A 15,993-nucleotide genomic window follows, 5' to 3' on the forward strand; every position below is an offset into this window, starting at 1 on the left:
TTCTTGATCTATAGATTTGACTAAGACTTAAATCAACTAAACGGTGCTTAACACCTAAGACCTTCCAATTAGGATTTTTTCTAAAATCTTCTAAATACCTGTTTGCCATATATGCTAATGTAACTTGCTCATTTTGAAATGATAGGGGCTAGGTACACTCAGGATTAAGTGTCTTGATCTCAAATGTGCAATCTCTAGTCACCATTGAGGCATAACACCTCCATCCATAGTTATTCTTACAATGTACAAAAATCTTTTTCTTCTCATTCAACTTTCACTTGATATCAATATAATGCTGAATCTCATACTCCCTCAAAACCTTCCTAAAAACCTTGGAGTTTGAAAAATTCATCCCTTTTACCAACTTAACATTTGTCATATTAGTTCTCTTATTGAATTCTGGGTTGCTAAGTCTTTACTCATCATTAGAACCATCCATAATTGCAATATCATCCTCTAGTGATTCAGCCTACTCCTCATCTAAATCTATGTTTGGAGGTGGAATAGTGCTTGGCTGAGGTGCATCTATGTTTGATTGAGGTGTATTAGTGTTTGATTGAGGTGTATCAGTGGTTGGTTGAGATGGATCATTGTTAGGATAAGGTGGATTACTGGGAGGTGGAGAAGACTCACCAAAAACATCATCACCAAAGTCTTCTTTTTCCAGACCTTTATTCAACCAATCAAACTCCTCTTCTACCCCCACACTAGCATCACCCCCTCTGGCAACCCCTCCACCAAACCTTTCACCAACCCCTTGACCAACCCCTCCATCTATTCCTCCACCAAACCCTTCAAGAACTTCAACTACAAGTGGAGCATGACCACTTTCCACATACAGTATGATGGTGTTTCTCGGACTTCCTTTATAAAGCTTACACATAGACACCACATTTGTATCATCATGTATAAGCCTCAAGTCTTGCTCCAAGTTTCCCCCAAGAACTATATAATGAAGCCTAAACGGTTCAGTAATCCCCAATTCCTCACATATACCTTCTATTTCAAAATAACTAAGCCTATCAAGATCCTTATACACTATTTCAACTTTCCCATCAAAGTATTCTAAACTTGGGTTCCATAGAAAAGTACCCCCATAATGAACCTTGAATTTTACTTCCTCATCAGCCATCTATAATAACAAATTACCATTTTACACATAGACAATTAAAGAATTGTAAACAACAGACACATAAAAAATAAATACTTGTATGTTTCTGTTTTGCTTTTGGAAGGCAACATACACATCAAAGGGACCACATTTTTTGCTTTGCTTTTGTTTTTGTTTTACTAATAAGCACATGCAATCACTAAAATTAAAACCCAATAGATCTGTAGGGTCCACAGTGAGAGATAATGACCACGATAGACAAAATGCCCATAAACAAACACAAATCCAAACCACAGGTGGTCACATTTTTCGTAAACATCAACAAAGACAAACAATATTCTCAATAAATTACATGCAATATTGACTAATTACTCAAAAAATTATAAAACCCAAACAAAAATAGTTTGAAAACTCAAACAGTGACTGATTTATTACCTAGATTTGAGTCCCTCGAACAACTCATTGCTTGTCTCAGTTTATTCTTGAAGCACGATTTCAATATTAGATGTAGATGGGGATTTTCATGATTCTAGGGCTCGTGAGGATGGATTTCAAAGGGTTTGTGGTTTTGATTTGTGTTATGTTGTGATTTGTATAAAAAATGTGTTTTTCTAACTTTTGAGGGTGAGGTGGGTAACAAAGAGCAAATGGATTAAAGCTTAGGTGGGCAAAAAGTTAAGTTTTAAACCAAAGGTAGGCAAAGTAAAAAGGGCCAAACCACATGTGGGTTTATTATAATTTCTCCTAAAAATAATGGTTAAAAGATATTTTAATTTTTAAATTATGGAGTTTTTAAGTCACCTTATTAAATGAGAAAATGTTTTAAAAAATATATAGGAAAAATTAGAAACAAAAAAAGATAATGATGTGGCTGCTGAGGTGGCTTTATCGAGCATAGCAACAATAAATACTACGCTTCAGCTTTTAAATATATATAGATATAAATTAAAGAACACAATTATAATATATATGATGTAAATAATTAAAAATTTTGTTTTGAATTTCTTAAAACTTTTTGTATAGAATTTTAGTCGGAATAATATTTTATATTTCTTAAAACTTAGTATTAGAGTTTTATCTTAAATAAACTATTTTAACAATTAATAAGCTTTTTTTTTTTTTTTTTTTGAGAAAGAATTAATAAGCTACTTGATATAGTAATATAGGCTTCTTTTTTTTTTTTTTTTTTTTTTTTTTTGGAGTTTGTAATATAGTTTCATATAAAAAAACTATTTCAATAATTAATGAGACACATAATAAAAATTCATTATACAACGTGTAATACAATATGTTAAGTCATTTGGAGCAACTATGACTTACCCAACTTTTATTTATTATATAATGTATAGTGTATAAAAATGACAATAGAAGTCTATGACTAACCAATGTGAAATTAGCTTTCTCAGGTCTGCATTGAATCCCTTCACAAACTAATGGATGAAAACAAATAACGCGCCCTTCCACTAAAATGTGGTGGAATGCTTGTATGCCTAATCTATGCAATGTAGGTGCTCTATTTAGCAATACAAGGTGCCCTTGCATAACTTCCTGTAGGTAAGAAAATTATTTAAAAAGAACATTGTATCGGTGTTTACTTCTCAAATGTTCAAAATGGCCTCTTATGCCTCTATTTTGGAATTTATACACCACAAGGGAAAGTTGTGGTTGTCAGGTATAATGTGGCCCCATAGAGTCAAATATGCGTTCAACAAGAACAACAAATTGTTTTCAGGAACTGATCTCAATTGGTTCAAGAAAACGATCAAAAATGTAAAATCAGCTAATGGCAAATAAACTTTTTCTAACAGTAACAATTAGTTAAGAGGAGGGAAGTTTAACTAAGCATGAGAACTTGAAGGAGAAGTTAGGGGGTTTGAAATAATAAGCATCAAAGTGTGTTTCACTAATAATGATTTGTGTTAGAAAGACTAAGCATATACTAAACGTGATGATTTTAACTTCCTTTACTTTCTGTTTAAAATAATGATTTGAGGTGAACTCAAGGATAATATCCGCATAGTGACTATTCCAACTCCAAGGTCAAGGTACCTATGTTACTGGTATGTGTATTCCGTTACAAATCTTAAGGCCTAGTGACATCCAAGAAACTAGGAGCAAAGTGGACCTGGTTGATGAGAAAATTTTTTGGTGAAAGGCCCTAGCGACATCCAAGAAACTAACATCCTTGAAACAAAACAACAAAGACGTTATCATCCATGAAATTTCCTCATGTTAGGTCATTACTTTTTACGTACAATAGTTTTGGGCCTCTTGGCTATGCAACGAAGATAGAATTCTGGCTCCAAAAAAAAAAAAAAAAAAACACGCAATCACGGATAGAATACCAACACAAATGACCTACATTGGTAGAGCCTTACAGTCTGTACTTTGTGGGATTCCAGGAAATATTTTCACACATTCAAGAACTTGGATTTCATTAGCATTGTGTTTAGAGGATCAGAAACCTAAACACACTACATTTTTCACAAATAGCATGAGAAAGATACATCGGGCTAGAGGGACTATATTCAATGTAGTGTCTCACTGCCAAAGCAGCTGCAAGAGTATAAACACAGCAAACAGAAAGTTGTCCAAGGATGCCTCAGCTGACAATTATACAGTCATTGACATTGAACCAATGAGCTTCCATAAGGAAATGCACAGACTAATTTTGATTAGGGAACATTAAAAGTGCTCAGAAATCCATTGCTTCAATTGGAACAAAAATTTCTTCCAAAAAACCAGGACAACCATTGCTCCACTCCAATGCTTCCCACCAACTCTTCTCACCCTTTATCCTTTTCAAATCTTGACTAGATACTTCATCAATTAATGGATTCTTAAGATTTGGGCAATTATAAAAACTCAACCATTCTAACTTTGGTGCAATGTGTAAACCACTAGAGATGCTAACTAGTCCAGGCACGCAATGAAGTGAAATCTTCCTCAAATTTGGGAGAAAATAATAGTTAAACATGCTCGGCAGAGATTTCGCAGCTTACAATGCTTTTGATGGAGGGGCAGTATTCCACTTTAAGCTCTCCTAAAATGCATAGGTTATCAAGCAACCCTTGCGTGAAAATAGTGGTCAATTGGGGACATGTGCTCAATGTCAAGGACCTAAGAAGAAATAAAGAATGTTGCGGTACTGGCCCCTCCCATATGCTCCTTAAACTCTTCATATAATATATATACAGGTGTTCAAGTGATCCAAGAACAATTCTTTCAGCATCATATGATTTAAAAATTGTTAAGCTATCTTCTACATATGCATCCCACCGCTCGTCATCTGGATTTACATCTATATTCAGCTCCTCTAACTGAGACAATGCAGAAATTACCCCACAAGGAACCACAGCATTTGATTGCATGGTTCTCCTACCATTACTCGTATATCCATAAAATGAAACTTCCAAGCATGTCAGATTAGTTAAATTCTTAATCTCCTTAGGTAAATCCATAATATTTGCCCCTTCAAGATCAAGAACCTCAAGTTGCTTGAGATCTCCAACTTTTGGCAATAAAATCATGAGACGATGACAATCATTTAGAAACAATCTTTTGAGGCTTACCAATCTGATAAGAGAATCAGGCAAAGACTTGATACCAGTCCTGGATAAGTTCAGGATTTGAAGGGCTGGCATGAAATTAAAAAATGGCTGAGGAATCATTCTTAATTTGTAGTTTCTTGGAAGGAACAGAGCTGAAAGATTGGGGCACCTTGGATTGTCAGGTAAATCAGACAACTCATTGTCCATCAAGTAAATCTCTTTGGCGTTCTTCCAATCCTCATCCTTTGGTGGCTTAGTTAGTCCTAAACCACCCTGCATGAGAAATAATCCATGTTGCTCACTTGCTTCTGGTTCCATCTCACTAGATTTAAGCTTCTTAATTGCTTCACCATCAAACACCACTCCTTGAGGTTTTAGAGTACTTGATGCTTGCAGTTGCATTTCCTCAACCTGTATACCCTCTACTTCATCTTCATTTTTTTCTTCTGCAAAAAAAAGCTTCCAAGTAAACTTATACTCCCTGTTTAGAAATGACCCCAAAAAAATAGGTAAAAAAATATATTCAAAAGATCTATATTGAATAAAGTACATGTGAGTATCATCCAGTTTCCTAAACTAATTGATTAAGTTTTTTGTCCATTTTAAAATCATAAAGAAATATGATAATAGAATTCAAAAAATATTTTTTCAAAGGAAAGGACCAATTACCAAAGAACACATAAAATTATAATTTTCAAAGAAAATAAACTCAAAGCAGAGAAGAATTCCATGAGATGATAACCAACTGCACCGGCAACATGCTTAGCAGTTAATTTTTCACAAAGCCAGTTCCAACCCCAAAAATAGGATAACTAAGGTCAATGTTTGGATTGTGCACAAGTCATTTCTAAGAGGGAGGGGTAGAATATAGTTAACTCAACCAACCTTAGCAGGTTGGAAAAATTCCCAAACCACCAACTGGTTGTCATAATAACAAAAAGTAGGTAATTTTTGAAGAACAATTTTAACATTCTCTCGTAAACTTGTGTTGGAAATGGCCTCAAATTTTTATTTTGGCTTGGTTACCCACAATGTAAGAAAGGTTTTTTTTTTCTTTGTAAAAAAAGTAATGTATTTTTTGCCTACCAAGGAATAGATTTTGAAACTTTATATACAGAGTATTTCAAAAAGTTTGTATTTTTTTTCGCGAAAATGCTTTCATCTGATTTTGTGTATTAGTGCGGTGTAAAATCCCGGTTAAATTGAAAATATTTTTGTTGTTTTTCATTCCCAACTCATTGACCCACTCCCATCCCTTACAATGACCAACCCATCAACCCAATGCACCCCACTGTTGTTGCCACCCAAAACAGTCCATCTCTCTCTTTTTGGTGCAACCATGGAAGAGGGATACATTACAAATTCGCCTATTGGCTATTCAAGAATTATTTTATGGGGTTCATGTGTGAGTCCAATTGAAGTAAAAGACATGTGGTTTTAAACATCTGAGTCTTTTAGGGTTAAAACAGTTTTTTATTTGGATCTTTATTTCATTAGCTATGGTCAATTTTGTAGTTAGGGACAAATTTGTAATTTTCACAATTCTTGTGAATTAAGGGTATTTTGGGTAATTTAGTTGAGTCTAGAATCTTCTAGTAGATCCTAAGTATCTTAGGTTTATTTTCTTTGGGCCTAAAGTAGGGCTGTAAATGAATCAAGCTATTCATGAACAACTTGAGCCTGGCTCATGAAAAAACTTGTTTATTTTTGTTTGCTTAGCAAGCAAGCCAAGCTCAACTTCAAGTTTAGGCTCTAAACATAAGGCCCAATTTAATTATAAATAATCATTATAAATAATTATACTTGTCTAAAAATATACACGTAGAATTGAGATTGAAATGTCTAAGTGTGTAAATAGGTTCATATGATATAAAATAATTATTTGTAGTGTATTGATAATATTAACAAACCCTTCATAATAAAAATTTATAGGTTTTTGATGGGATAAAAAATTTTATAAAATAATTATTTGTAGTGTATTGATAATATTAACAAACCCTTCATAATAAAAATTTATAGGTTTTTGATGGGATAAAAAATTTTAATTATGGTTTTACTATATATGGGAAAAGAATAAATTAATCAAGTAGTGACCTTATATTTATAGGTTCAATTACCAACTGGGCTCATTTACAGCCATAGGCCCAAGTTAGTATTTTATTAGGTTTTAGTTTACTAATTAAATTAGTAGTCCTAATAGGAGTCCTAATGTTATTAGTACAAGAAATTGCCTTTATATATATATTTGTGCTCAATGTATTCAAAAGAGATGGAATTGATTAGTAAAATTATTGAATGTTTTGAGCATAGAGGCACAACAACCTATTTGGTTTCTTCCCCCCTTCTTCTTTCTCCTCCTCCTCTTATGGTATAGTTCATTGATATTGTTCATATAGCCTCTAAACACCATAAAAAACTACCCATTTCCTTCTTACTTACAACGCCAAATCAAGCCCTTTCTTTTACCTATCAAAACCCTAAATCCTCAAATACTTTCTTCTTCAAAATGGCCATCAAATAACTCATCAAGCCACCTTTTAATTCCTAACACAACCCCATAACCTTTTTTGCAACAACTCTAGATCCTATTTCCATAAATCCTCTTTAATCTTAACCCACCCTGAAAGCTCGAATTTGTGTTAAAACACAAGAGCTTGTTCAGAACCCCAATTAAAATTTACAACTAAATTGCTTTTACTTTAACTTAGACTAAGTGCAGAACAAGAGTAAATGAGCGCAATGAACCGATAACACTACCCTAAGCCATATTCATCCATCATCAACAATAAAATGAAAGCTTTAAGAGTACGGAAGTGAGATGCAAATGCAAGATAACACTGAGTCTTGTTATCGAAGAGGAAACCAAAAAACTAGGCGAAAAACCTCTTCGCAACCCTCCAAGTTGAAATCGATCCACTAGAAAATAAAGTTGGAGTACATGAATAAAAAAAGGCCCTCCAAGCCTAGTCGACCCATGTACTTAAGCCCTCCAAGCTCCTGCTACCAACTGACTTCTCGGAGTCTTATCTTCTCTAGCTTTCTGGATCTCACAATTCAGCCCGATTACATCTGCCAATGAATGGCTCCTTCCAATGCTTCCTAGTAGCACCAAAATCTCACTTTACACTTAATATGGGTGTGGTAAGTGTTTGGGCTGGCAACCTCTCAAAGATCTAGAGCTGGAGAGGTAGGAGTTGAGAAAAACTACAAGAAAATGTGTAGATGATTGTGGGTATAACAATCTCTAACTCTCAAGTGTATTTTCTAGGGTTTTCTCTCTAAAAAACACTCATTACAATTTGTGGGTAATGAGGGTATATATAGTGTGGATAAAGACTTGGTAAAGCAAACACAACTTTTTGTCAAACAGAAACTTTCGTGGGTCCTTCGCGGGTTGGCCCTTCCAATCATGTGCTCCACATGTGGGCTTTTTTCGGGTTGCTTCTCCTAAGCTACTTGTGAGCCAGTCGTGAAATCCACTGATTCAGCTCTTGAAGCTTAATTCTTTACTGATTTCTCACACTCATCCCTTACAAATAAACTCACATACATACAAGGAAAATTATTAAAGAAATTACAATTAAATTTGGTACGGAATTAAAGCCAACATAGTATAGTTGGAAATCACAACTTTACACACCCCAACCACATGTAGAAAAATTCCCCTATTTGTCCTACATCACTCTCTCAAACTCTCAATTTAATTCACTACTTTGTAACATTTTTGAGAATTTTTTCATGGCATATGTATTGGCATAATTTATGTGAATTATATGTGTAATTATGATTATTTATGTGAATTTTATCAGTGTAGCTTTGGGCAAAATCTGTGATATTCAGTTGGATGCTTGAGTTGTAATTGATACTTGGTTGAGATTGCTGAGCATTTGGTATAGAAGTTTGATAGAGGGGGTAATGATGTAAAAAAATTATGATTTTTCGTACGAGGCAAATGTCAGAAATATGTTCCATTTTTTAGTTTTACAACTAAACACCACAATATAAGCAATTTTCCTAGCTAAAAACATTTCATGTCAATATAGACAAAATGAGTGTTGAAATTTTGCCAAAGCTGTCAAATGCCTACCACAGATTCACAATTGCTGCACCAACTTTCCAGGTTCACAAGCCTTTTGTTGTGCATTTTTCTAGGGATGGCAAAAATTGCCCAACTCACGAAGCAAATGGGGCAGGTTTGGGTTTTAGAAACCTAACTTGTAACGAGTTTGATCAGGTGCGGCTATTATGCATACACAACCCGAACCCAACCCATATATATATATATATATATATATTTATTAAAAAAATTTAAAAACCCTAACTATAAATACTAACTATCCTAACCCTAATCGTCATTTTTCATTTTCCATCACTCCCTCTCAAGTCTCAGCTGCCTTCCTCTCCTTCACTCTCATTGTTACTTGTTATTTGTTGCCACCGCCCTCCTCCACCTCACAGGTCCATCCTTGCTCCCTCCCTCACCGCGCCGCCACTCCTCCACCTCGCCATAGACACTGATCCTTCCTCCTTGCCTCCCTCACCTCACCTTGATTGGAAAAAGGAGGGATTTTTGTTGGGTTTTCCAGGTGTGTTGTGGTTTTTTTTTTTGGAGTTTTGGAGGGGCTAAAACACTGGTAGCTTTTGGGTTGTAAAGGGCAGATCAACTATTGTTTTGTGTTGGTGTAAAAGGAAAAATGAAGGATTTTTATATATTTGGGTTATGTATTTAGGATTGTAATTTTTATGTATTATTTCATTGTCAAATGTATTTTGAAGATTATGTACTTAGGATTTCTATATTCGGGTTTGTGATTTTGAAAGGGAAAATGAGAAATCTGAAATTAAATTATTGTAAATTTGTGTGATTTTGCTGTCAAATGCTATTGATTTTTTTTTTCCTTATAAATTGGGCCATGGTTCAGGCCCTTCAGGGACTTAGGATTGGGCCCTGAAGTGGCAAATTTGGGTGGGGTCCGAGGGGCTCGACGAGGCGGGTTTAGGGGTTAAAAAAAAAAAAAAAACTGTTTATTAGACAGGGTGGGTTCAAGTTTCGGGGGCGGGTTTGCAAGGCGAGTTCGGGCATAAAGAAACCCACCCCGAACCTATTGCCATTCCTACATTTCTCAAAACAAACATGAGACTTTCTTGGGAATATTTCAGAACTTTCCAAAATAATAAAGGAATTATGAACATTTTTTGGAACTCTAAACATGAGTCCATGTTTAGTGAATAGTGGCCTAACAATCTAACTCAGATTAAATTTGATGTGACAAATTCTCAATTGCCCAAAAAGTGTCAATACACTTTCCTACTATGCAGCTCAAATACCCTATACAGGATACAAATACAACACAAGATGGACATGAGGATAAATAAAAAAAAAAATTGGAAAATCTATATTCCCCTACCCAAGCAACATGTTGCATTGAGTTCATGTATTAGTCTCTCTAAACTTTGGGGTAAGGCACGAAGGCTACCTACCTACCAACTCTCCCAAACCCCACATAAGAAAATTTCTTATGTAGTGGATAAGACCTTTTTTTAACGATTGCAATCAAATTCAAATGAATATAACAAGAAACAAAGTAAATAGGAATGCAATGAGTCAATAAGAAGACGCAGCGTATATAGGAAGAACCTTCTTTTTAGGAATGTAATCTATATTAAGAGAAACAAGCCACAACATCATGCATTAGACAAACAAAATAATAGGTTATGTGTTCTAGAATGGAATACCTTTTTCATGTTCCTCATTAGCTAATTTTGTATCAATGTACTCTTTCTGCTCTAGTTCCCTCTTTGCTTTTTCAGCATCATTTAGTTTCTTAAATGTGTCTAGGTAGTGATGCTCTGGGAGGGCTTTTTGTAAAGTCTCAATAACAGGTTCTTCGTCATTTAAGAGATTTTGCACCACTATCTGCCACCCAAGTTGCTTACCAGTAAAAGATGTCGCTATCATCTTAGAGTCTGATTGAAGCTGCCTTCCCAATTCAACAGTCTTGTCACAATCTTCAATATGTTCCTCAATCTGGAAAAAAATAAATAAATTAGAAGTTAGATCAAAGTGCAATTGAAATATAAATGCAAATATAAGATAGTTCAATACAGTCAGTGGTGGCACAGGACAAAAGCTTGAATGAAATCATATACCAATTTTATGTAGGATCTTTAGGAATTCAGTACTAAATTAGGGTACTTAATGAGATCTTGAAGGATTTTTTTTTATAAAACAAAAAAAATAATAATAATAATGAATTAATGATATTTATAAAAATAAGACTATTTCACTCTTTCCACAATAACCATATCAAACATAACAGGACATAGTTCCAAATATCCAATGAGTGCTTCCCATGCCGATTTCTCCAACCAAGCAGAAGCTCATCTACTCTGCTTGGTAATGCCCATTGAATCCCAAAGGCTATAAAGGGCAAAGACTATGCTCCACAAACCGTAGGCCACTTCAAAATGGATCAATGAATGTTTCTCCATCTCTCCTTAAGGGTACATTTAGTTGGGAGGGTGGAAAAGTGAGAGGATAGAAAATAGAGGAAGGATGGAAAAGTGGAAGGATGGAAAAGTTTTTAGTTTTCCTCATTTGTGTTTGGTTGAGAGGGTGGAAAAGTGGAGGGATGAAACTTTTTGATTTGGTTGAAAATAAAGTTTGTATAAATTTACTATCATGTTCCTCTTAAATAAAACAAAAAGTAATTAATTATACTTTTAAAAGAAATTGTGTATAGATGAAAGTAGACATTTCAAAAAATAGCATAAGAAACTATCCAAAAGTGTTTTCTTAAAAAAATAATTAAAAAAATTAAAAAAAAAAAAGTAGGAAAAGAAGAAGAACCCATCACCTGATAAAAAAAAAAAAAAAAAAAAAAAAAAACAAAACCAAAAACAAAAACAAAAGCCAATGTTACAAAGAAAAAGTAAAAAAAAAAAAAAAAGCTAGAAACATAAAATAGAGATTGTATTTTGTCCAAATATTTTTCTCACTTTTCACTCTAATTTAGAGAGATTGTATTTTGAAAGGGAAGGAGCGAAAACTTGTGGACCCCACCACTTTTCTGTTCCCCTCCCCCTCTCAACCAAATAGTGAAAAATGCCATTTTCCATTTTATTTTTCTCTCCCTTTGCCATCTTCCCTGTTTTCACCCCCACCCAAACATATCTTAATACCGGCACATGTAACCTTTCTTAATGAGATTATTTCACATTCTAGCTCCGCCCAATCCTGTCTAACTGACTATCCATGACTCAATGAACTTAGGCATTCTTGGATTGGGTTTGATGCTAAATGAGTTAGATGGTTGTTGGGTACAAAGAAAGCGAGCAAACAAAAGGAAGTCTTTATGCTATCGATGATTCAATAATAACAGAATCGCTGGATATATAAAATATGTATATAACTCATAATAATCACAATCGAAAGCTAAAACAGAAATGAAAATCGAACAAGAAATAAGGTTAAAAAAGAAGAACAGATGAGTAAAACTATACTCCGTCACTCGATGCAGTAGTAAATGTTGTTTGAGCAGCACCACCACTTCCATCACCATCACTACCAGTATCAGTAGTATTACCTCCTTGTCCTTTACTCGCCACGACAGTTTTGTCCGTTACAGCAGTTGGGCATTTCCCCTCTTTCCTTTTAAAAGGAATCCCTCTGGCGTCGACTTGGCATTCTCTGACCAGGCTCAAATAACCCCTTACAAATCTGGCTGCAAACGGGTTCGATTCTGGCCGTCCACCGTTCTCCTCAAAAGCCGGTCTGAGTCGTTCGATGAGCGCGTCAAGGTTAACCCACGATTGCCTTTGTGGGCAGGCACATGGGGCTGGTGGGTTCGGGCGGCCGAAGAATGGGCACCCAGTGATATGGACCTTGGTTTTTCCGAACTGGTCCAAGTACCTCAAGAAGTCGAGCACGTGGTATTCATTGCACCTGGCTAGAGTTATGGGGGGCTCCTGTTTCTCTAGGTACTGTAAGAAGGTGTTCCAGTCTCGACGCTTTTGTGAATCGTACCAATCCAGTGAAGCAGATGATAAGCTCGGAATAGCTGGGGCTGTTGCTAATGGATTGCCTACCCAATTCGGATCGGATTTACTCTTTTCCAATTTACCGGCAAATGATGCTGAATCCATAATCAAGAACTTGGGTGTTTTAGCTTTTTGGGGATAAGTATTTTGGGTGATATATAATATGACTGAGTTAAATCAAAGCATCCTACCTATTTTCAAGAGCTAACAACGTTTTCATCTCTAGAGACTAGAAGAGAAACACCGTTACTCTCTGCCCTGAAGTCTCTCACACTTTTTTTTTTGGGTTAACGGGAAAATAAACTAGAAAGCTATCTCACTCTAGAGGTGAGACCAGTGTTAGCAGTTCTATTAACATACATGCCAGCTACATCCGAATTAACTAGATACAAAACATCAAAATTTGGCAGTTCTATCTCACTCTTTTTTGGGGTGGTTTGATTTCGGGATGGAAAAGGAGGAGAGAGAAAGTGAATTTTTAGAGTGTTTGGTTTGCGGATTGTTGGAGAGAAAACTAGTGGATTCAGGAATTTTCTTTCTCGTCATTTTTTTTTTCCAGTTATTAATTCTTAATCTCTGTTATTAAGAATTAAGAATTTTTGCATTAAGTGTAAGGGTAGTGTCAACAGCCATGCCCGTTAAATAATAATAATAAAAAGTTTTGTTTCAAAAAATTTTGTTTTATATTAGTTTTTTTTTTTTAAATAAGAGTATTCCAACATTTTCGAATATTTGACTATTTTCTTATATATTGTAGTCTCATCATTCTATACACACTAGGTTATTAGTTATTACAGGAAAGAATCCCATCTAAGTGACCCCAAGAGGTTTCAAACCCAAGATCTCATAAATATAATAAAATTAACCTTTTGAGTTCTATATATCTCTTTAGTAATATTTTTAGTCCTCTCATAAATTTAGACCAAATTTTTATTAAATAGATTCCCCAACAAATCATTCTTAACGACTAACTTATGATGCTCGTTAATATTTCTCTAATATCTTACGTAGTATTTGGAAATGGGGAAGGAAAGAGAAAATAACGAAATAGCAAGGAAGGCTAGTCATTTCTTCTATTTGGTCACTTTTTTTTTATAAGCCCAATTTGGGAGAAAATGGGAGGAAGGAATAGCACTAATTTTTAATATATGAACTTCTCCATCATTAATAAGGGCACAAAGATAAAAGTATGCATTCTTCCTTTATATTTCTTATGCAAACCAAAAAAAAAAAATCTCACATTTTCTTCTATCCTTTCTTTCTTATATTATATCCAAACACATCAAAAGAAAATATTTTTTTTTCTCTTTCCCTTCCCTTTTCCTAGCTACAACCAAACATAATATTAGGTAACTTGATCTACTTTCCTAACCACATTTTCCGCACAGACCTACTGCTTAACATGAGCTAGGATCCATTAAGTTGGGATTGAGATCCTAGGTATTGCACTTGATGCAATTGGTATGGATGGTTGAGATTTAAAGTTGCAAAAAATAACTTTAAATCTCAACCATTCAATATAAAAAATAAGTAAAAGTAAAAAAGTAAAAAAAGAAAAAAAGATTACTTAAATTCTATTCATTTTCATTCCTTTCCATTCCTTAATTTAAAAAAATCCAATCAAGGTTACTTAATTCCATTCTATTTCACTCTTTTTCATTCCTTTCCCTAACTTAAATAGATTCCATTGATTTCCATTCCCTTATGATCATTCAATTCCATTCCATTCCATTCTCTTATAAACTCCCAAACGAAGCCTAAGAGACGAAAGCCTTTGAGGTTAGCCTCCTTTTACTCATGATGTGGGAATTAGAGACTTTATTCTTGAAGGCGACTCCTTGATCATCTTCCAGGCTTTGAGTAAGCATTCCTTGCTTTCCTCTTCAATTGCACCAATTGTATTTGGTTTGATGTCTTCTACTAATGATTTTCGTAGAGATGAATTTTCACATGTGAAATGGCAAGGTTATAGACCTGTGTGGTAGGCCTTTTTTTTTGCAACTTTAGGCAGGCTGTCTCTTGTCACGTCACAGCCCAATGATTCTAGGTAGGGGAGTCGGGACTGGCCTGGCTGCAATACACCCCGGGCCAGCTTGTGCACAAGCTAAGACCCTTCTACTGTGACCTTGGACGCGTGCCCACAACAATGGATGCTGTTACAAAATAGTTACGGCAAACAAGCGCAATATAGCAAAAACAAGAAGAATACGCTTACTGTCAGCCAAAGAATAAAAAACTTAACCAGATGCATAAAAAAAAAAAGATAACGCAGTGATATAAATAAGTCATAAAGGAGTTAATAATAACAATAAAAGACAAGGAAATAATATCAATGCTTAATAAAAGAAAAGAAGAATGGTTAGTTTATCGTGCTTGATTTCTCAACGGAGTCAAGTCTAAAAAGGGAAACACTCTTCAATATGGGTAACCTCACAGGGAAGTCTTTCCGCAGAAATTACCCACTTTGAGAGAATGGGCCTAGATGGCTTTATCCTTGAATTCCTTAATCCCAATTAGAGAGAAAGAGAGCAGGCTATTAAGGGGAGAGAAGGAAATAGCCTATTGGTCCATGTCTACTAGCACACTCTTCGTTCTTTCTCTCTTTTTCTTTCGTGTTTTTCTTTCGTGTTTTTCTTTCTTTTTCTTTATTTTTTGTTTGTTACCTTTGTTCTGCCACTCGTTTCCTTCATTGTGCATTGCAAAGGACCTATTTATACTGCTTGCCGTGACAAGTTTTTACTGTTTTACCCCTTAATTGCTTTTGTCTTGTTACGAGCGTCCTTCTTAGACCACCCACTGGTTTGTCAGCTACCTAGCCATCACCACTTACCTATGTTGGCCATACCCCATTCCATTCCTGGACAAAAGAGTTTTATTTTGTTTTCTTGCTCTCCATGGCATTCCCATTCGGATAAGGGTGGGCATTCTCTCTTACTAACCCCTATGGCATAGACCCAGTGATTCCAGCTCATCTTTCCTTCTTTTAGGTGGTATGTCATCCTAGTGGGACATTTCCCCCAAAAGAGCTTGAGCGGGAACCTCATAATAGGCTTGTCCCTTCTCCTTACTGCCAGATCACACCCTCTCTTACCTCTGACTCATGACCCACTATTCTTATATTGGCAAGGTACAAGTGAGTGGTGCTTGAGCTCGGTGCATGTACCACTTTCATGTGCATCCATGGCTTGTCTACCGCTCATGCGTTTACCATTACTTGCTAGTTCGTCTGGCCTTTGCTGCATGTTCTGCTATTCATTCTTGACTTCTTGTGTCATGAATGTGTCATTGGGC

At 35.2% G+C, this 15,993-nt stretch overlaps 1 protein-coding gene across 1 annotated transcript; it reads right to left on the bottom strand.

The window, feature by feature from the left end:
• Positions 1-469: 469 nt before the first annotated feature.
• On the bottom strand, positions 470-12,981 carry LOC115974095. Its single transcript, XM_031094312.1, has 4 exons — positions 12,166-12,981; positions 10,399-10,690; positions 4,114-5,108; positions 470-1,132 (listed from the first exon to the last, which is right to left on the bottom strand). Exons 1-4 carry the CDS (start codon positions 12,805-12,807, stop codon positions 470-472), a joined length of 2,592 nt encoding a protein of 863 aa, XP_030950172.1. The 5' UTR covers positions 12,808-12,981.
• Positions 12,982-15,993: the final 3,012 nt, after the last annotated feature.

This window comes from Quercus lobata, chromosome 2 (assembly GCF_001633185.2).
Source record: "Quercus lobata isolate SW786 chromosome 2, ValleyOak3.0 Primary Assembly, whole genome shotgun sequence".
NCBI lineage: Eukaryota > Viridiplantae > Streptophyta > Magnoliopsida > Fagales > Fagaceae > Quercus > Quercus lobata.